Source organism: Chlorocebus sabaeus, chromosome 23 (assembly GCF_047675955.1).
Source record: "Chlorocebus sabaeus isolate Y175 chromosome 23, mChlSab1.0.hap1, whole genome shotgun sequence".
NCBI lineage: Eukaryota > Metazoa > Chordata > Mammalia > Primates > Cercopithecidae > Chlorocebus > Chlorocebus sabaeus.
The window spans coordinates 5,561,199-5,583,333 of record NC_132926.1 but is presented as its reverse complement, the minus strand read 5'-3'; the positions used below and the strand labels follow the sequence as shown (position 1 = coordinate 5,583,333).

The window sequence follows — 22,135 nt, the reverse complement described above, 5'->3', positions numbered from 1 at the left end:
CCCAGGCACTCCCCTAGGGCCTGGGGCGCTTGCCCCACCTTACCTTGCCCTTCACACCTCCTCTCCCTCTCCATGCAGGAGTACAGGCCACCGCACACACCACCAGAGCCAGATCCAGAGCCCCTGAGTGTAGTCCTGTCAAGACAGCAGGCAGGTGCGAGCGGACAGCTGGAGGGGCCGTCCTACACCAACGCTGGCCTGGACACCACAGACCTGTGACAGAGGCCCCTACTCTTGCCCCCCTCGAAGAGGCCCCACCACACCCTAACTGCACCTGTCTCACTGGAGATGAAAATATATGACACTGCCCTGCCTCCTGCTTTTGGCCAATCATGGCAGACAGGGGTTGGGGAAACATTTTATTACCAATGTATGCTGTGACAGTTTGTAGCCAAAAACTGCGGCTGGAGGGGTGGGGATGGGGCACTGAGTGGTCACAGGGGACTTGTGGGGCTCACAGCACGGGGTGACAAGGGGCTGGAGAGGGTGGCCTTTAAAAGACAACCGTGGTTATAGAATGAGCTCTCTGTCCTGTCCCCAATACCTAAGAACAGCTGTCACCCAGGATGCCAGGGCCCAAGAGCTTCTGTGAGCCCAGCTGTGACCTCCAGACCTTCCTGAGACCCTCTGGCCTTTCTGTGACTCTCTCTCTCTCAGCTGAGCCCCCAGGGTACTTCCTGCAGCTGTCTTTGGCCTCTCTGGGAATCTCAAACCTGTGACTCAGTGGGAGAGGGCATGGGGCTGGAACCAGGCGGGTGGGAGATAGGAACTGGGGAAGGACCACCAACAGCATGCAAGAGACGCCCCGGCCACGGGGTCAGCCAGAGTGGAGATGCTCACACTTGTTCTACCTAATGTGCCGCCCGGGGCCTCACATTCAGAGCCGTGCCCACTCAGGGGTCTCACACACCGATCCTCACCCACTTGAAGCTTCTGCCACTCAGACTTGCATGCAGTCTCTCCCTGTTCTGGGGATCTGGCCCCACCGGAGACCACAACGCACCAGTCTGGACATCCCAGGAGCCTGCCCCAGCTCTCAGGGGGTGGGAGGTGGGGGTGCTGAGCAGGTCCCCGTGGTCGCCCAGTGTGACCGGGAGTAGAGCTGAGGGCTGTGAGGGAACAGTGGGGCGTCAGGGCTGGCCGGGTTCGTGGGCTCTTGGCCATAAGGGAGCTTGGTAGAAGGGGTTCTTCTGTGTTTGTGATGGGAGGGGCTATAAAGATGGGGATGCAACAGCCCTAGAGGCTGCACATCCCCTCGGAGGCGTGTGGCACGCAGAGGGGACCCCTTCTAGGGGCCTGTGATCAAGAAGGGAGCCTGAGAAGGTCGGAAACTCGGGCGTACAAAATGGGGACAGATCACTCGGCCGTGGGTCCTGCTCGCGAGCAGCACCGCGGCCGGCGCACACTCTGCAGCAGCGCGCGGAAGAGGCCGGGCGGACGCTTGGCGGCTCCATCCGGCGGCGCAGCGCGCACCGAGCCCGAACGGCCGGGGCCCGCATGGGCAGCGGGCGGCGGCGCGGGCGCCCCTTGGCGGCCGTGCTCCTCGATCTGTCGCTCCAGATGCTTCTGGATGGCCATGCCCAGCACCTCCACCTCCATGGCGGCGCCGTATACCTCCCACGTCATGCCCTTCTCGTCCCAGCTCACGTCTCGCACGGGCTCAGACGGCTCCGGGGGCGCCACGGCGGCCGCCAGCGCTGAGCCCGGCCGCACCCGCACTTCGGGGAAGGCGGGCGGCGCGGCAGCTTGCGGTGTCATGGGCCCAGTGGCCACGGAGCGCGTCTCGGCGGCGCCCAGCGACACCTGCAGGCTCGCATCTCGGCGCGAGGGCGGTCTGGGTGCGGGGCTGGGCGCGGGAGGCGCCGCCTGGAAGCTGAAGGCCGGGCCCCCAGCGCCGTCCTGCGGAGACATGGGGCTCACGGCCACTGAGACGCAGGCCTGCGCGCCCGCCTGAGTGCCCGCGTCCTCGCGCGGCGGCGGGAGGGCGCTCGCCTCCCACGATGGCGCCTTGGTAAAGTTGTCGCGAGTCCGCGGTCCCGGTGGGGGCGCTGCGGCCTCTGGGCGGGGGCTTCTCTCGGCCCCAGCGGCTTCCAGGTCTTTCTGGCCGAGGCTGGAGGCCTCGGTGCTGGACACGGGCTCGGGCTTTGGCTCCACGCGGCCTTCACTGCCCCTGGCACCCTCGGGAGACCGGGCTGAGCCGAGGGCTTTGCCGTCTAACTGCCTGGAGGAGGAGGGCGGCTTGGTCTTCTCCAGAGTCAGGGAGGCCACCTTCCCCAAGGATGGGGACTCCATTTTTCTGGAAGGTGCAGAGTCGGCCTTCCCCAGGGACACAGGCTCTCCCTTCCCTGAAGCAAGGGAGATGGACTCTGCTTTTCTGCAGGATCCAGGATCCACCTTCTCTGAGGCCTGCAGTGTCTCCTTTTTCAAAGACACAGCCCCTGCTTCTCCTGGTGCTGTGGCGCCCTCTTGCCCAGGGAGCTTCGTTTCTGCTTTGCCGCCAGACTGCGCCTCTGCTTTCCCTGAGGCCTTGGGATCCGCCTTTGTGGTGTTAACAGGATTCCCCTTCTCTAGAGGCAGAGAACCCACCTTTCCCTCTGGGATAGCCTCTGCTTTTCCCAGGGACACAGGATCCACCTTCCCCGAGGGCACCGGGACTGCTTTTCCTGGAGTTGAGACCACTTTACCTCTAGACACAGAGTCCCCTTGTCCAGAGGCGGCAGCGTCTGCCTTTCCCCTGCTCACAGGGTCCTCCTTGCCTACCGCCAGGGGCTTGGCCTTCCCTGAGGCTGTGGGAGCCGCCTTTCCAGAGGCCGCCAGACCTGCCTTCTCCGAAGACAGGGGATCTCCTTTTCCGCCAGTCGCTGGCTGGGCCTTTACTGCAGATGGGGGACCTGCTGTCCCCAAGGACCTGGTATCACCTGGACCTGAAGACACAGGGTTTGTCTTTCCCAAACACTCAGGATTCACTGTTTCAGATGATGTCTTTCTACTTTCCACAGATATGGGGTCCTCTTTTCCTGAGGATACAGTTCCCACCTTTCCCACAGACACACGTTCTGCCTGTCCAGGAGACAAGAGCTCTGGCTTTCCTGAGCACATGGGGTCCATCTTTCCCAGAGAAACTGGATCCACCTTGCCTGAAGACACGGGATCCACATTTTTCAAAGACGTGAGATCTGTCTTTGCTGAAGCCGTAGTATCTGTGTGGCCAGACACAGGACACCCCTCTCCTGAGGAGGCAGCGTCCATCTTTCCCAGGAGTCGGGAGTCCTCTTTTGTGGTGGGCACAGTTTCTCCATTTCCCACAGATACGGGATCTGCCATCCCCAAGCATGTGGGATCCAGCCTTCCCGAGGACCTAGGAGCCCCCGTCCCAGAGGGTACAGGCCCATTCTTGCTGGATGAGCCTGGAGTCAGCTTGCCCAGGAGTCCAGGCTCTGTCTTTCCTGTGGACACAGAATCCATGCTTTCCAAGGACACAGGATCCGCCTTTCCCAAGGACCCAGGATCTCTCTTTCCTGACAACACAAGATCTACCTTTTCTGCAGATGTAGGAGCCACCTTTTCTGAGGACACGGGATGCTCTTTTCCTGAATACCTGGCCTCCTCCTTTCTTGGGAATACAGGGTCCACTTTGTCTGAGGACACAGGATCCATCTTTCTCAAAGACCCAGGATCCTCCTTTCTCGGTGACACTGTATCCATCTTGCTGGAGCACAAAGAATCTACTTTTCCCAGGGATCCAAGATCTTCCTTTCTTAGAGTCATGGGATCCATCCTTCCAGGAGCCACAGGATCCCCCTTTCCTAAGATTTCAGGCTCTGCTTTTCCTGTAAACATAGGATCTGCCTTCTGCGAGGACCCAGGATCCTCCTTTCCTGTGGAGGTGGAATGGGCCTGCTTTGAGGACTTGGAATCCATCTTCTCCAAGAACATAGGAATTCTGTCATCTGAGGATTTGGGCTCAGTATTCACGGAGGACACAGGCTCTGGCTTCCCAGACATGGTGGTTTCTGGTGTCCCTGAGATGGAGGCTCCATGTGCCTCCAATGTCTCCTCAGAGGGTGCCTCCTGGGGAGAGAAGCAGGTTGGGGAGGGGCAGGCTAGGCTCCCTCTGGGGCCATCAGAGCAGGAGGCCCCTTCCCCAGCCCCACTGGGGCTTCTGTGTCTAGACTCCATGCCTGGACTTTGGTTAGGGGTGTACCTGGGGGGTGCAGGGCTCGCCTTTTGCTGGGAGGGGCAGTAATCCCTCATGGCCGGGCTGCCAGCCCCCAGGCTCCCATCCTGTGGGCAGAAGAAGGCTGTGGGTCGGGGTCCTGGGGGGCTGGAGTCCTTTTGAAGCAGCTGGAGCCAGGCCGGGTCTTCAGCAGTGCCCATCTGCCCTCAGGACCACGCCTGCACCCAAGGCTGCTGTCTGGTTCTGAAACAAAGAGAGAGCTGACTCAGACTTCCCAAAGCTCAGTGGGGGAGGAGCCTCTTCCTTTTCCCCTTCCTCACTGAGTGCTGTGTCCCGTCAGGTCCCCACCTGTCAGAGGACCTGGATTAAAAACACAAACCCAAGCATGTCACTCCCCTGCTTCACTGCTCCCAGTGGCCCTCTGTATAAAGACATCTTAAAATGACATTCAAGGCCCTTCACAATTTGGTCACAGCCTAACTTTCTTTTTCTTTCTTTCTTTCTTTTTTTTAAAACAGTTTTGCTCTTGTTGCCCAGGCTGGAGTGCAATGGTGCCATCTCAGCTCACTGCAACCCCCGCCTCCTGGGTTCAAGCGATTCTTCTGCCTCAGCATCCCAAGTAGCTGGGACTACAGGCATGTGCCATCACGCCCAGCTCATTTTGTATTTTGTTGGTCAGGCTGATCTCGAAGTCCCAACCTCAGATGATCCACCCACCTCGGCCTCCCAAAGGCTGGGATTGCAGGCGTGAGCCACTGCGCCCCACCCATAGCCTAACTTTTCAACTTTGCTTACCATCGCCCCTCCCTGTTCAACCCCACCCCATGCAACACACTATCCAGAAGTTATGCTTTTGTCCTCTAGGCCAGGGGCTGCAAACTCTGATGTCCAGGGGTCAGGTAGGTAATTTAAGTGAGGGAAGTGGGTTAGGTATAAGACAAAAGGGAGTGGTGGGGACTATGGCAAATTAGAGAGCACATGCTCTGTCTAAAGCAATGGCCGGGTGCGGTGGCTCACGCCTGTAATCCCAGCACTGTGGGAGGCCAAGGCTGATGGACCACTAGAGGTCAGGAGTTTAAGACCCGCCTGGCCAACGTGGTGTAACCCCGTCTCTACTAAAAATACAAAAAACTTAGCCATGTGTGGTGGTGAACGCCTGTAATCCCAGCTACTCGGGAGGCTGAGGCAGGAGAATTGCTTGAACCCGAGAGGCAGAGGTTGCAGTGAGCCAAGATCGTGCCACTGCACTCCAGAGTGGGCAACAGAGCAAGACTCCATCTCAAAAATAAAACAAAAATAAATAAAAATAATAAAGGGAGAACTACTACTGTATCAGCCAAGTGCTATCCTGGAAAAAGGCAACCTGGTAGTACCAATTCTTCCAGTTGCTTAAGTGGGAAATCCAGACTTTAATGTAAAATATGCTAATTAATTCAAGGTTTTTTTAAAAAAACCCCAAACACTAGGTGGGCCAAACAAGACTTGCCTGTAGGCCACCAGTTTATGTCTATGTAGGCCCTGGAGAGCTGTGAATGGTTTATAGTCAAGTAAGGGACATAGTCAGATATGTGTGTTTTCAAAGGTTCTCCTGGGATGGTATGGAGGCTGGGCTGAAGGAGGACAGGGGTTGGCCAAGACCGATTAGGAAGCTGGTAAATCATTCATTTAATCTTTCATCCATTTAATCCTTCATTCATTCACCTAGCCCTTTCCCTGCAACAGGCCCTGAGCAGTTGCAGGAATCTCGATGAGAGACAGCACAGCAGAGGTACTGGAGATGGTAGTTAAAGGCCGAATTGAGAAATCCAAAGGAAAACTGACGTTGGATTTACCAATACAATAAGCTGTATTGGGAACAGCAGGCGTGGTCTGCAGGGTACTGGCTAGGGTGAGGGCTGGTGGGTGATGGTGCTGGGCAGGAGATGTAGGAAAGGGGGAGATCCGTTTTTGGACAAGCTGAGTTTGTGGTGCCTGGAGGATATCGAAGAAGAGGGTCCAGCAAGCAGCTGGACCTACAAGCAACCCCGTTCCATTACACATTCAGTAGCCAAAGGGAGCAGAGCTCCTGATCCCTCCAAACCTGCTCCAAAACCGTCGCTTTAATGTTCAGGCCCAAATCCCAAATCACCCTTGACTTTCACACCCCACGTCTATCAGCAAAACATAATGGAGTTAACTTCAGAATATATCCAGCACCTGGCCACTGCCCTCGGTGAACCCCCACCATCTCTCACCTGGATTATCCCTACGTTTTCCTTTGCCCCATAGCTTATTCTCAACACAGCAGCCAGAGGGATCTTAGTAAAACCCGAGACAAATCATGTCCCCCCTCTGCTTGGAACCAGGCAGCGTCTCCCCATGGCACGCAAAGTAAAAGTAAACTCCTTAGAATGGCTCAGAAGTCCCTGCACCTTCAGGATCCATCACCTCCTCTGCCCTTTCTGCTGCTGCTCTCCCTCTCCCTCATGCTGCTTCAGCCACGCTGGGTGCTTCGCTGAGCCTTGAACACGCCTGCCTCCATGCCTTGGCACTGCCTGCTTCTTCTGCATGGAGAGATTTCTCTCCAAACATCTGCATGGTCGGCTCCCCAAGGTTTTCCCTGACCCATGCAATGTAAAACCGCCTCCTCCCCAGCTCTGGCTGGCATTCTCCACCCTTTTATTCTGCTCAGTTTTCCTCCATAGTACCTGTCACCATCTGACACATCACATACATTCGTTTATTGCTTGTGGTGTGTTGCTCTCATTAAAATGCCAGCTCCAGGAGGTGGGGACTTCGCTGTGCTATCTGATATATCCCAGAGTTGAGACCTCGCACACAGGCAGTAAGCAAGGAAGATCCCCATACGGATTTGTTCCATGAATGACTGAATGACCTAAGATGCAGAGCCAACCGTGCCCTCCCTGGCTCAAAACCCTCCTCATTCTTGCCAGAAATGTAAATTGGTTGTAATCTTTTTGGAAGGACATTTATCAATTTCTATCACAGTTTACAACACACATAGCATTTGAGCCACCAAGCCCACCTCTAGGCATGGTCCTAAAGATAGACCTGGGGTCCTGAAGATGGTCCTGGGGTACCCAAGGGCATGGTTAGTGATAAGAACAATACTGGGAAGCAGGTTCTGTGAACTGTGGGACAACCACACGGGGCACCGGGCAGCTACTAGAAGGTGTGGGGTAATAAGGGAAAGCACCCAAGATAAATTAATTGAAAAAACCAGGGGACAGCATGGCTACTAGGATCCCACGCGTGTAGCCAAGGAAAAGGACCCACATGGATGGGTTTATTTATAAAGAGAGAATTTCTGGATGGAATCCTATAAAACTTTGACAGTGACTGTCTCCCAGAAGGAAGAGCAGGGATCTGAGGGTGCGAGAAACTTTTCTTTGTGTGCCCCTTTGTGATGTTTAACTTGTGGTTATGTGTGTGCCTAGTCCTGTCTTTTTTTCTAATGGACAATAGAGAAATCTTGAATGACTCCCTCTTACATCTGGGGTAAAGTCCAACTCTTAATATGCTCCTAAGCCCCTGTGTTTCTACTCAAGTGCTGGGATTTATCTTTCATTACCCCCTCCCACCCCTAAAACATGTACACACACACACACACACACGCTGTCTCTCCCCCACGATCTCAGCTTCTACACACCCTCTTCTGGAGGAATCTCTCCCTCCCTTCTGGCCTGGCTGTCTCTTATTACACCTTCAGGTCTCCGTTAAAACGCCTCCTCCTCTAGTGGGTCTTGTTTGGCTATCAGCTTCCTGGGGATTCCTGCAGCCTCTTGCTCCTCCTGTAACAGGCTCATGTCACTCTGCGTCTAGCCATTTACACCTCTGGGTCCCTAGCCAGACCTCAGGTCTCTGGATGGGGACGCAGTCGATGCTGTGCACTACTGGGTCCCCCAGGCTCTGGCTTATGAGGTCGGGGAGGGGGACCATCACTAAGAGGAGGACACAGGAAGAGGAACAGTTTTGCAGAGGACGATGGGGCACTGGGTTTCGGAAGTGGAACTGGAGTTCTCATGGGCTTATGGAGGGTGACATCCAGGAGGCAGTAGGAAGCAGGCCAGAAGCACGGGAGAGGTCTGCTGGAATTCTTGGGATCACTGGATGGTCACCAGCCTGCAGGGGTGAGGCAGGCATCAGATTTGAGTGGCATGAATTGAGTCCATCTTCATCTTTGGCCTTTTGATAGTGATATGGGCACAGATAAATATTTGTTTTCTCCTGTAAGGAAAACAATTGAGCAAGGGAGATAATGAAAGACTCCTGATATCCTTAGACTGAGGGAGACAAGAGGGAGTGGTGGGGACTGTGGCAAACTAGAGGGCACTGGCCCCTTCTAAAGGGGCAACTGCACTCAATTCCTGCCAGTTGTGGCCAATTAGGAATTATTCCATTAACTCAGCATTTACTGAGCACACAGGCAATGTTCTAGGCATTACTCTTGGGACTAGGGATACAGCAGTGAATAAGAAATGTGGGGTCCCTGCCTTATAGATGCAGAAAGATTGGGAGGAGGGTAATAAACAAGTAGCAAATAAGTCATATTATTTCAAATAATGGACGCTGTGAAGACAAAGGAGTGGGCAGCTGGTTTAGACATGTGGTCAAGAAAAGCCCCTCTGAGGCGGTTACCATCTGAGCCAGCCATGAAGAGCCGGAGTGGAGTCGGAAAGGGGGTGGCAGCGGAAAAGGAGGCAGCCAATCAGGAGGCATGGTGGAGGAGGGGGGGTTAGCCTAAGGGAACCGGAAACCCGGAAGTATTTTCTTTTTCTTTGAGACAATGTCTCACTCTGTTGCCTAGGCTGGAGTGCAGTGGCTCCATCTCGGCTCACTGCAGCCTTGACCTACTGGCTCAAATGATCCTTCCACCTCAGCCTCCCAAGTAGCTGGGACTACAGGTGTGTGCCACCATGCCAGGTTAATTTTTGTATTTTTTGTAGAGACAAGGTTTCGCCATGTTGTCCAGGCTGGTCTAAGAGCCAAACTCCTAGGCTCAAGCGATCCTCCCACCTCAGTCTCCCAAAGTAATAGGATTATACCTTGACCACTTGAGGCCACGAGTTCCAGACCAGCATGGGCAACACAGCAAGATCCTGTCTCTAGAATAGGATTATACTTAGCACCTAGTGAGCCAGTGTGTCCTGTCCCTTGGAAGTATTTAAGCAGGGAAGTGAATGTGGCCTCTGTGCCTCCAGGTTTCCTAAATTTTTTTTTTTTAGCTAAGTCATAAATCTGGATATCTGTATTTTTATTAATTTATTAATTTATTATTTATTTATTTATTTATTGAGACAGAGTTTTGCTCTTGTTGTCCAGGTTGGAGGGCTGGAGTGCAATGGTGCTATCTTGGCTCATTGCAACCTCCGCCTCCCAGGTTCAAGTGATTCTCCTGCCTCAGCCTCCTGAGTGGCTGGGATTACAGGCATGCGCTACCATGCCCATCTAATTTTGTATTTTTAGTAGAGATGGGGTTTCTCCATGTTGGTCAGGCTGGTCTCGAACTCCCAACCTCAGGTGATTTGCCTGCCTTGGCCTCCCAAAGTGCTGGATATCTGTATTTTAAATATTGGCTCATTTTAAAAATATCATACAGGCTAAACAAAACACTTTTTTTTTTTTTTTTTTTTTGAGACCAAGTCTCACTCTGTCGCCCAGGCTGGAGTGCAGTGGTACAATCTCAGTTCACTGTAACCTCTACCTCCCAGGTTGAAGCAATTCTCGTGCCTCAGCCTCCTGAGTAGCTGGGGCTACAGACACACACCACCACACCCAGCTAATTTTTTAAATTTTTATTAGAGACGGAGTTTCCCCATGTTGGCCAGGGTGGTCTTGAACTTCTGGCCTCAAGTGACCTGGCTGTCTTGGCCTCCCAAAGTGCTGCGATTACAGGCATGGGCCACCACGCCCGGCCAAAACACTTTCATGAGCCAACTTTGACCCCTAGGTCGCCAGCTTGCAACCTCTCATCCATCTGGCCCTTGGGCTATGGAAAAGGACGTTACACGCCAGGGTGACTGGGAAGATGGTCAAGGGAAAGGGCCCTGGGGCTGAGTACCACGGCTGTAATCCCAGTGCTTTGGGAAGCCAAGGTGGGATGATTGCTTGAGGCCAGGAGTTCCAGACCCCCATGGGCAACATAGCAAGATCCCATCTCTACAAAAAATTTAAATTAAAAAAAAAAAAAGAAATTAGCCAGGTGTGGTGGCATGTACTTATAGTCCTGCCTGTACCGGAGGCTGAGGCAGGAGGATCTCTTGAGTGCAGGAGTTTGAGGCTGCAGTGAGCTATGATCAGCCTGGGTAACAGAACAAGAAACTGTCTTTAAAACAAAGAGAGACAGGGAGAGAGAGAAAGGGCCCAGGTTCCAGTGAGGGCCAAGATCTGCCTCCCATGCCTGCCTGTTTCCTTCTCTGGAAAATAGGAATTCAACAGCTGCCTGGCTGGTGTACAGGAAGCTTAGCTGGAGCTGGAAGAAGTAAGCAAAGGATATAGGAAGGGTGCTCTGGGCCCTCAGTACCCTTCACTTCAGCCCTGGAAGCCCAACCCTGGGGTCCTCACACACCAGCCCAGCCAACAAGCTCCTCTTCCTGGATGAAGCCCGGGCAGAAAGTCAGGCCAGCCCACTGCTTATCAGCTCTGTGACTTCAAGCAACGCCCTTCTCCTCCTAGGGGACCCTGAAGAACCCACCTCCTGCTCCCCCAGGGCTATAATGAGAATTAAAGAAAATGAGGGGTGTGCCTGACTCTGCTCACTTTAGGGCTGGTCTGTGTCTGTGGAAGGCCTGTTTTTATCTACTCGGCCTGTCAGAGCCCAGCTGTGCTCCCAGGAGGGGGCAGGGGAGGAAAGGGCCTGCAGCAGACACAGACCAGCAAAATCTGACCCTCAGACGTGCTTGTTTGACCCACAGCGCTAAACACATTTTAAAATCAGTTTTAAAAAGGAATTAACTGATTAACTTCTAAACATTAGAAGATTTCATTTGCCAGTAAGATTTCCAGCTTCTCTTGGAAAACGAAAATGTGGCAATCTGAGCGTGCTTCCTGCCTGGCGACATTCAGCTGGAGCCCCGAAGGGACAGCCTCCTTAGATGGGGGTGTACTCCCCCATCAGCCACAATCCGCCCCCCTTCCCCATGGTGTCCTAGACACTGAGGCTGACTGTCTGCTGCCCTCAATCATGGAATTTGCACTGTCGTTTTTCTCACAGCCGGCCCTTCCTGTATGTCACCCTACTGGCCTGTAGCCACCTGAGTTTGGACCCTGGACCTCAATGCCAAGAAAGGCAGGAGGTGACCTTGTACAAATCAAGCCCTTACTATGTGAAAATCCCACCCACCTGCCAGGCAGGTGTTGTAGTCCTGTTTTCCAGAGGAAGAAACAGGTTCTGAGAGGCAAGCTTGGCTCAGCTGATAACATGCCCCTTTTGAAAGTCCCTAGGCTTCCCCATCTCCAACTTGTATTTTCCAGCCTCTGAGATGGGATAAAGTCCAGGGTAGGGACAGAGAGCCTGGTCAGGGAGGTAGAAAGATGTGGGGTCAAGCCCCAGCTTAGTCACTGACATCCTCTATGACTCCGAGTAAGTTTTTCTACTCAATGGGTCTCAGTTTTCCAATCTGTGAAATGGGGGAAGGGAGGTAGTTATATCTGGAAGAGCTATAGGCCAGCCCTGGGTTTAAGAAATGCCCCAAGACCATTCCCAGAGGCTCTACTGCTCACAGTTCTGCTGGGCCCTTCCTAGATCTTAGGGAGGCCTGAGGATCCTCGAGCTGCTTCTCCGAGAGGCAGCCCAGGCCTGGGGCCCCACATTCTCACCCTGCGACTATCCCATTAGAACCTAGCTCCATTACCTGGGCCCAGCATGCTCACTGACTTCCTTTTTTTTTAGACCAAGTCTTGCTTTGTTGCCTAGGCTGGAGTGCAGTGGCATGATCTCAGCTCACTGCAATCTCCACCTTCCCAGGTTCAAGTGATTCTCCTGCCTCAGCCTCCCGAGTAGCTGGGATTATAGGCATGTGCCACCACACCAGGCTAACTTTTGTATTTTTTGTAGAGACAGGGTTTCACCATGTTGGCCAGGCTGGTCTTGAACTCCTGACCTCAAGTGATCCACCTACCTTGGCCTCTTGAAGTGTTGGGATTACAGGCGTGAGCCACTGCACCCAGTCTCAGTCTCTTTTTATCATCTGGATCCCACAACAATCTCATGAGGGTGGCGTTATCATCCCATTTCACAGATGAGGCCACTGAAGTCAGAGGGAGAAGACTTGACCAAGGGCACACAGCTGTGGTGGGAGGGAGGAAGACTGTGGTTCAAAGCCAATTGTGCCCAAGCACAAAGCCTGGGTTCTTTCTAAGATTGTGGACACTGACACTTGGCTCTGTTTTTTTGTTTGTTTGTTTGTTTTTGGTTTTTTTTTTGAGACAGGGTCTCACTCTGTTGCCCAGGCTGGAGTGTAGTGACACAATCATACCTCACTGTAGCCTCCAACTCCTCAGCTCAAGCAGTCTTCCCTCATCAGCCTCCTAAGGAGCTATAGGCATGTGCCATCACACCCAGCTAATGTTTATGTTTTTGTAGAGATGGGGGTCTTGGTATGTTGCCCAAGCTTGTCTCAAATTCCTGGCCTCAAGCAATCCTCCTGCCTGAGCTTCTCAAAGTATTGGGATTACAGGTATGAGCCACTGCACCTGGCCTGACACTTGGTTCTTAAAACTCCCTTTCTGGTTTTTGAGGTCAGGCCAAGGCTCCTCCCAAGTAACAGTGCCAAGGAGCACGCAATAGAAGAAGCAGGAGCTCCCCATGCCCCTGCATACCTTCCCCCACCTGTGGGAATGTGCACACCCTATGAGCAGATGAGCCTGCACACTTGGGCACAAACAGGCTGAGTGTGGCCCGACTGAGGCAGAAGGTAGGAATGACTGCTAGGTATGTGGGCAGGCTCACCTGCTGTGCAAAGGAGTGAGCAGACTGCTTGTGGATATATGTACCAGCCTGGGCCACTCTGGGGCCAGGACCTGGCTCCTGTGTTCTGCTCAAGAAGAGCTTGTTTTGCATATGTCCACCCTGCATGTGCAGAATGGCCTGTGTGTTTGTGCCTCATGGGGGCTACTTGGACCCTGTGGGCATCTCCCTCTTGGGAGAGCTTATCTGGGTGTTGCACAGGTGCCTGTGTCCTGCTCCCAGGAAGAGCAGCAGCCCCTATCACTGCCCATTCAGGCCACAGAGACCTGGCCAGCCATTCCTTTCCCTCTAGGATTTCTTTCCAGCATGGAGCCATCCTTACACCCATAAACAGGGCCAGAGCTGCCAAGCACCTGCAAATACCTCTTCCTATGCTGACAAGACCAACAAAGGCTTGAGGGGCTTCGGCAGTCGTGTACGTCTGAGAATCTCAGTCTGCTGCCCCTTGTCCCCTTCTCTCCTAGTGCCCTCAGAGCAGCAAAGTCTCCTGCTCTGGGATGTCGGGGCAGAAGGAATCTAAAGGTGTTAGCCAGACCTTCTTCCAGAAACGGTCCTCAGACCATACATACATACATACATAGGAGGGCAAGAAAGGACGTTCATGGACGTGCAAACGTGGGACAGTGTGGGTGGGAGTGGGCAGCACGCTAAGGAGTGTGTGTGTAACAGGGAGTGTGTGCACAAGGGTGGCAGTCTACTCCAGGGTCTCCGGGTAGGCAAGGGACACCATGAGCAGGGGTGAGCAGGCCAGGGCAGGGTGGCCCCGAGTGTGTTGTGATCGGGGAGTATTGTCGAGTGGACCATGCTGTGATCCGCGATGGCTGGTTTGAGTGCGTAGCTGTGCCTGGGTGTGTACGCAAGGCTCCCACTCAGTACCCTGGGTGACAGGTGGCTGTGTGTATGAGTCTAATGGAATGACCAACAGCCATTGTGTGTGTGCGTGTAGACCTGTGGCCTCACTGGAGGAAATGAGGCGCCCGTGCGTGAACGCGGTGGTGAGTGTGTGATCGCGCCCCGAAGTGTGTGCCACAATGGGTGTGTGACGGCCAGTGTGCTCAGTAGTGCGAGTGGAGCCAGTGGAGCGTTGAGCTCGCTCCGGGGAAGATGAATCAACGCGGGAGGACGCCCTCCCCCCAGTGGCGGGAAGCGCCCCCCTCCCGCGCGGCCGTGCCGAACAAAGCCAGCGGGCGGCGGCGAGGCTGGGCGCGGGGCCGACCCCGCAGCCAGGGCAGCCTGGCCCGCCGGGCCCCTCGGATGTTCGACCCGGGGCTGCGGGACCCGCCCCCGCCCCGCCCCACCCGCCCCGGCAAGGAGCCTGGAAACAAGACCCCCACTGCCCCCTGCCGCGCGCACACACCCAGGCTCATGCCGCGCGCGATGTCTGAGCCCCGCCGCCGCGGGGCTTCGAGGACCCTGGACAGCGGCTCCGGGGCGGCAGCCAGCGGATGAAGGGGCTGCCGCCGCCCGCCGGGAAAGACAGCGGGTGTGGGCGCGGCGCTTACCAGGCAGTGCCGCTGCTCCGGCTCCTGGGCGCGCTGCGCTCCGGCTCCCGCCGCCGCCGCCGCCCGAGCGGCCTCGGCTGCCTCCGGCCGGGCTGGCGGGAGGACCCGCAGACTCCGCGCCGCCGTCCCCCGCGCCGGCTCTGCGCTCCCGCCCCGCGCCCCGCCCCGGGCATGCGCACTGGCTGCCCGGCCGCCTCGGAACCGCGAGGGGGCGGTGACCGCGGGGAAACCGCAGCCCGAGGGAGCGAGGGAGGGGCGCCCCTCGCTGGCCAACCCTAACTGCGGCTCCTGGGCTCCTGGGTTCCGCGCCGTCCTCGGGCGGGTTCCCACTTCACAGACAGGGAGACTGAGGGCCGGAGAGGCTGCCCCTTTGTGGCGCGCTTGCTGAGGGCGGGGCGCGCCGTCTCGCAGATCTCAGTCCAGCCCCTCGAATGCCCTCGCCTGGCTTGACCAAGGAGGGAATTGGGGCTCAGAGAGGGGCAGTCGCCTGCCGAGGACTTGCGTCGCCTGGATGGGGACCCAGGTCGGCGCGATCTCCCGGCTCCGCCAGCGAGGAAATTTCCCGCCTCCGCCCCCCACACCCCGGTCGCACTTCCGGCCTCCTCTTCCCCGCCCCCGGCCCTTTGTCTCGCCGCTGCCCACGCTCCAGCGAATGGCGGGGACGCCTGGAGGTAGTGGTGCGGCAGAGGCGTCTTCCAGTCCCTGGCTGCGGCCTCCCAGTCCAGGGGCCCGCCCCCTCCCCCAGGGTACCCTCGGGCAAATTATTTCACCTCTCTGCACCTCAGTTTCCCGATCTGTAAAACAGAACTAACATTAAGCACCTCGTGGTGGTCTTGGAAGGGCAAAGTAGGTGTTCAGGGACTTCCAGTGGTATCTGAATCACCAAGGACACGGAGACTCGCTGCCCACCCCCTCCACATTTTCCTGCAGAGAAGGAGTTCCCTTCCCCTTGACTTCCCAGAGAAGAAAAAATAATTCCGTAATTGCCCTAGATGTGACAAAACCCTCTCGCACCGGTACTATGAAGCCACCACCATCTATTAATTAACGGTAACAACTATTGGCAATGATGCTTATGTAGGGCCAGGCACGGCGCTAAGATTCTGTTTACAGGTTTTATGTAATTTCAATTTCCAATCGTTTAGGAGCAAGTTAATATTAATGTATTATATCTCCATCTTTCAGGTAAGAAAACAGAAGCAGATAAGTAACTTGTTTGCAGTCACACATCTAGTTAGTAGTGGGGCTAGGATTACAAACCCATGCAGTCTAACTCCTGAAACCTCACGTCTTATTCTTATGTTTTACTCCCCTCTCTTACTTAGTGAACCCTAAGTCACCGTGATCCTTTATATATATATATATATATATAATTCTAAGTGGTAAATGAAGAAAATCCGTGGGACTGGCGTCTCCAGGCAGCATGACAGGGAAGGAGAAAACCTCAGCGTGTCGGACCTGTTTCAGAACCACGGACAGCACCACACCGGGGCTGCTTCCTCACATTTCCGGTCCTGAAAATTGCTCATTCACTGCCCACAAGGCCATTTCGCTTCAGAGCTTACAAACCCTTATTTCCACATTCATCATTTCATTTTTTTCTCCCTACAGCCCTTCAAAGTAAACATTACTGGCTCCATGACACAAATGAAATTAAGGCTTGGAGAAGTTCACAGATGTGAAAAGTGGCAAGAACCAACCTGTGATCGAAAAAGGTCCCCCTGGGACAGGACGAGGGTGGACAGGAGCAGGGACTAGGCAGGAGTGAGGAGGCTGTGGCAGGTGTTCAGGTGAGCGATGACGATGCCTGAACCACGGCAGCATTTGTAGGGGTTGGAGAGGAGGGGTCAGATTGGATAACTGTTTAGGGGTTAAAATCAATAGGGCTTGACCATGAGGTGGATGTGGGTGGGAGGGGAGAGAGATCTCTGCTGTCTCTCTGAGATTCTGCCTTGGGGAGCCAGGTGGATGAAGGACAGATAACTTACAAGTTCTGGGGGGAAAAAGGGGCTTATAGGATGGCCGTGCTGATATATTTGAGTCCAGAACTGAGTTCTGTAGTGGCCAAAGCTCAAGTCAGACAAGGGAGCCCATCCACCTCCAGCTGGTGCTGGAGGTCATGGGAGGGGTGTTGGCACGTGGGAGGATAGTACACACCAGGCAGGGAGACACAAGGGCCCTAGGCCAACTCTGAGGCACACCAACATGAAGGGACTGGCTGGGAAAAGGAGGCTGCAGCAAAGAATGAGAAGCAGTGATCTGAGAAGCCAGAAGCAGCCCAGGAGAGTGTTATGTCTCAGAAGCCAAGGGAGAGAGTGTTCCAGAAAGCAGGCAGGGTCAACCACATCAAGAAGACAAGATATGGCCTGAAAGGTGTCCTCTGGACTTTGAAAGTTGATGATACGCAGTCAGTGGAGTAGGGGGGTGGAAGGCAGCCATGGTCGGGGGTAGGCTGATGAGGAAATGGGAGTAAGGAAATGGGGTGGGCAAGTAGACAACTTCCTCAGAAAGTCTGGGCTTTGAGAGAGAAAAGAGGAATGACAGTCTCTCCAGAGGGATGGGATTTGAGATGAAGGAGACTTGAAGGCATTTAAATTCTGATGGAAGGTGCCCAGGACAGAGGGAAAGGGCAAGGTGTCAGCAAAAGAGAGGACCAGGGTTGGGCCTGGATGCTCAGGTGGAAGGCAGGGATGGACTCCAGAACCCCAGGGCAGCTCCCAGACCTGGAGATAAAGATCAAAGGCATGTGGTTTATTTGTGAGGTGCAAGGACACCAGCAGGGGAGTGGGAAGGTGACCCAGGAAGGGAAGGCAGCCAGTATGAGGTTATTATTAAGTCGGCTACCACAGTGAGTGAGTGAAGCCTAATCCTGCAGCAAACTCTTGGAAAATGGGGTAAATACACATTTTGGAATTCTCCTGGCTGAGGGCAAGGGAGGTGGGGTATTTATATCCCAACACCAGCAGATGTTGGTTAAGGGCCATCCCTTGAATGTGTTGCATGGGCTGTGTGTTAATTCCCAGGCACTCCTGGCCCACAGTGAATGTGGGCAAAGTGGGTCCCAGCAGCCTGACAGCATCTCTCTGACAAAGATGCAGTACTGCTGCTGGGAGTCCTGCTGGTGGGCACAAAAATGATAAGAGCACCCAAGGGGATATGGTCGGAGTTCTGGCAGTGCCTGCTATGTGAACATCGGAGCCTCTTTACAATCTAGGTCCTCTGCCATGCTCTGCAACCACTCTCGTTCCACAGGGACTTGTTGATAAAAACATTTTTTAAATGAAAATTTCCAGACAACAAAACAAAGCACTTGCTAATGCAGAGGAGCTCAAAACAGGTACGGAGGCAGTTGATGTGGGTTCAGTCCTGGCTTTGCCAGTTACTAACTGTGTAGCCTTTGTTGAAGTCTCTCTTAGCCTCGATATCATCATATACAATGCTTAGCTCTCAGAGCTGTAAGGAAGATGTAGGGATGAAAAATACACCAAATGCCCTTGCTGTGGACAGCAGTGTTGTGGCAAGCCCAGCACTGCGCTCCCTTTTCTGACTACGGCACCTCCATTCTCCTTGGGAGACCACCTCCCCCCCACCAGCCCATGTGGTGGGGTGGGATGGATCCCAGTGCCAGCTCTAGGGTGGGCAGTGACCCAGGTCACTGATTTGTTCTGGGGGGAGAGGGAGTCAGGGATGGAGCACAGAACCAAAGCCACCTGCCTCTCCCACTCTCCTGGAATTTTGGGCCTTGCTGAATCGGTGCTGCATACACCTGGAATTGTTGGGGGTCATCTTTGTCCCCGTGTGGAGAAAATCCATCTGGTCCCAGGTTGTGACTCATCCTAGGGTTCAGGCTCACCCTGTGACAACCGACATGGTCACCCACCCCCATGTGAGTGTGTGTATGTATCTCGGGTTGCTCTGCCGCTGGGGAGCCATACACACTCGTACGCACCACAAGATAAACAAGTGCCTGCAGCTTCTTGGCTGGCGCCCAGGCCGGGGGTGGAATAAACAATCCCAGTGACTTTCTGAAAAGCAAGCGTGTGTGGCAACAGGCACCATGGAGACAAGCAGACTGTACCAGAGCAGAGACAGCAGCCACCCCCCAAAGCCACCCCTGCACACACACACACACACACACACACACACACAAAATATGTATCTTGCCCTCTTTCCCCCTCTCTTTCACGTTCATATCTCCTCCATAAAACACAATCCCCTTCCCACACCCAGGCGGCTACTCCCACTCTAGCTTTGTTTGAGGCTAAAACTTTTGAGAAGGTCTGAGATTCCCAACACAGCAGCATCCACAGTTCCTCAACTCTTTGCCTGGATACTGGCCCTGGTCTAGGCCATATTTCAGCAAATTGAAGCCACTAGAGGTGTGTGCTGTGTGTGTGTGCATGTGTGGGGGTGTGTGTGTGTGTATAGGTGGTGGAGGGCAGGCAGTGCCATACAAACCCAACTTTCTGTAAAGCTCTTGTGTTTGCTTCAGGGGTGCACACACCACACACACGCACACGCTCCTTCAAGAAATACTTACCTATAGCTGGCTATGAAGATTGAACGAAATTTTAAAAAAATTTATTTAAAAATAAAAATAACAAATACCCAGACCCCACACACCTGCACCCTCTGAATATAGACACTCGGATCCACACCCATTCTCCTGTGTGCCATGTATAACCCAGGACTCCCCAGATGATGACAATGATGGTAGTATACCACTTACTGTACATACGTGTTTTACAGTCTTCACCTCACTCTATTTAATCCTAAAGAAAACCATGTGAGACAATACAATTATTCCCATTTCATAGGTGAGGAAACTAAAAAGTTCAGAGACGTTAAGTAACTTGCCAGGGTTGCACAATTAGAAAGTAACAAAGTTGGGAGTCAAACTCTAGCCCGGCTCAGACATACATACAACAACCTCATACATGTGCACATGCTACACACACACACACACACACGCACACACACGAGGAAACCCGACCTTCTCAGTCAGCCCAGATAACTGATGCACATCGGGTCACCTTCCCCACCCTGAGCTCCTCATAGGCACTGCCCCCAGGCCCTCACAGTGCTGCACTGGTGGTCACGAGAGCCCTGGCCTGGGCACATATGCACACAGCCTGCTGCTCACACAGGCCCCCTCCCCACTCGCTGCACCCCTTCACCCCCAGCAGCTGCAGCCCGACCTGGATGAGGGAGGCTCCAGGATTTGGATGATGACTCAGGCTGAATCACGGCCCAGCTGCTCCTTGGCAGCCCTCTCTCCCATACTGCCCAAGAGCCTTTTTTTCTTTTTCTTTTTGGAGACAGGGTCTTGCTTTGCCTACGATGGAGTGCAGTGTCATGATCACAGCTCACTGCAGCTTCCAATACCTGAGCCCAAGCAATCCTCCCACCTCAGTTTCCCAAGTAGCTGGGACTACAGGTGTGAGCAATTGCACCCAGCTAATTTTTAGTATTTTTGGTAGACAGGGTCTTGCTATGTTGCCCAGGCTGATTTCGAACTCCTGGGCTCAAGTTATCCCAGAGAGCTTATTTGGAAAGCAAAGTTGAACCTTAGGGCAGGGGACAATGAGTTGGGGGTGGACAATAAGGGATGGAGCACTTGAGAGGGAGAAATTGGGCACAAGAGGACCTCTGTGCCCTCCTCCACTCCCTGATATCCTGCAGGTGTTCCCAGGAAGCCCCCACCCATGTCCCTCATTCTGCCAGGGAAAGGAGTCCTTCCTGGACACTGGCCAGGGGCTCCCTCTCTAATCTCAGGGCTGATTTTGGCTCCCCTGCCCTACCTCTTGGCCCTAACAATGACAACAACAATCAACAATATTAACTATTCTAACTGATCACTCCCAATTTACAGCACTCTATAATTTACAAAGCACTTTCTCATCAGTATTGCATGTAATTCTCCTACTAGTCCTATGGGGAGTCCTCATTTTGGGACTCAGGAAACCAATGCTCAGAGAGGTTATGTGAACTTCCGCTGCCACAGTTGGTGGCGTGACGGAGTCAGGAAGCAGGCCTGGTCCAATCTGTGGAAGTAAGCACTAGGGCCAGAAGTTAAGCTGCAGTTGCGTGTGGTGGGCGCACAGTAGGAGGTAGGTGGGGGGACTGCAGGGGCATGGTAGGGCGCATGGTAGAGGGCATGGTGGATGCATGGCCAGTGGCTTGCTGTGTGGCAGGTTTGTTGCAAACTTTTTCCCTCCATCCTTCTGTAAGTAAATAATTACAGAATGATTTATGCTTTCAAGCTTTCTTTTCAGTGTGTCAGGCCGATATCCTAAGTCTCTCAACCCCACAGCATGGAGCTGCCACTGAGAGGGTACCTGGGCTGCAAGACTTTTGCTTCTTGAAACCTCCATTTCTTCATCTGAAAAAAATGGGTCCAGGCTTCAGGCAGGATAGGCTATTGAGAGGTGCGAGTGAAATCATGATCATGGTGCCCTTGAGGAGCCAGGGAGGACTTCCCAAAGGCTGCTGCTTGTCACATTTTGTTTTCTCTTTAAAAAAAAAACACCATGGGTGCTGGGCAGAGGGAGGGGTGGGCTTCTGGGAGCCTGGGGGTGGTGCTAACAGGGGAGTGGGTGACAGCTCTTCCTTCCCCTGCCTGGGCTCGGCCTGGCCTTCCCCCACCCTCAGCCCAGAGCCCGTTTCTAGGCAACAGGATGGATGCAGGGATGGTTTGAAGGGGAGAGAGCTATAAATAGGGAAGGGAGAAAACAAAAATAAAGTTCCAGAGAAAGCTGTGGAGCTGCATTACTGGGGGTGGGGGTGGGGAGACCGACGAACAGTGGGGACGGGGGACCCTCCCCAGCCCTCCATCAGTGGGAGAGGGCAGTTTTCAGGTTAGCCGCCCAGCAAGGGTCCTCAGGGTGCTGACATGGGTGGGAAGACAGTCTCTATGTGCACAGCAAAGCAGGATGGGGGTGAGGAGGAGAAATCACTTCCAGTTAGAGGACTAAGGAAAGCTCAGAAGAGGGAGGGTTGCAGCAGGCAGAGGTGACGGCTGCTGTCTGGATGGAGGAGGAGGCCGGCAGACAAAGGGAAATCATGGGCCAGGTGAGGTGGGGTTGAATCCACAGATCTCAGGAGATCTGGGATCAGCCTCATGACCACACTGCTGGGGACACACAGACACACAGTGAGGTGGGCTTTTCCTCCACCCGTGACACTTGCCACCCCCCAGGTCTTCCCATACCACCCTCTTCTCCACTAGGTTTCAGCTCCAACCTCCCCTCCTCAGACAACTGACCTGGTCGCCTTATTTTAAGGTTGCTCACCACCTCCTCTTCATCACATTCTCTCACACTGCTCTGCTTTGTTCTTCGTAAAACTCAAGATTACCTCGTTCCATGTATTTCTTGGCCATTTTGTGATCACTAGGTGAGCTCTAGTTGGAGCAGTGACCTGAGGGCTGTTCCCTGCAGCCCCTCCTTCATCTAAGGACAGAGCAGCTGTGCCACGCACACTGTTGGA

General features: G+C 54.1%; 2 protein-coding genes across 2 annotated transcripts in view; one reads left to right on the top strand and one right to left on the bottom strand.

Moving 5' to 3' along the window:
• Positions 1-366, top strand: part of CDHR2 (cadherin related family member 2) — a 47,563-nt gene extending 47,197 nt beyond the window's left edge. Inside the window, exon 32 of the mRNA XM_008015383.3 lies at positions 79-366. Coding sequence (XP_008013574.1) covers positions 79-219 — 141 coding nt within the window. The 3' untranslated portion in view covers positions 220-366. The remainder of the gene's footprint in view (positions 1-78) is intronic.
• Positions 347-14,756, bottom strand: GPRIN1 (G protein regulated inducer of neurite outgrowth 1). Its single transcript, XM_008015377.3, has 2 exons — positions 14,648-14,756; positions 347-4,420 (listed from the first exon to the last, which is right to left on the bottom strand). The coding sequence occupies exon 2, from the start codon at positions 4,375-4,377 to the stop codon at positions 1,357-1,359; it is 3,021 nt and encodes a 1,006-aa protein (XP_008013568.3). The 5' UTR covers positions 4,378-4,420; positions 14,648-14,756; the 3' UTR covers positions 347-1,356.
• Positions 14,757-22,135: the final 7,379 nt, after the last annotated feature.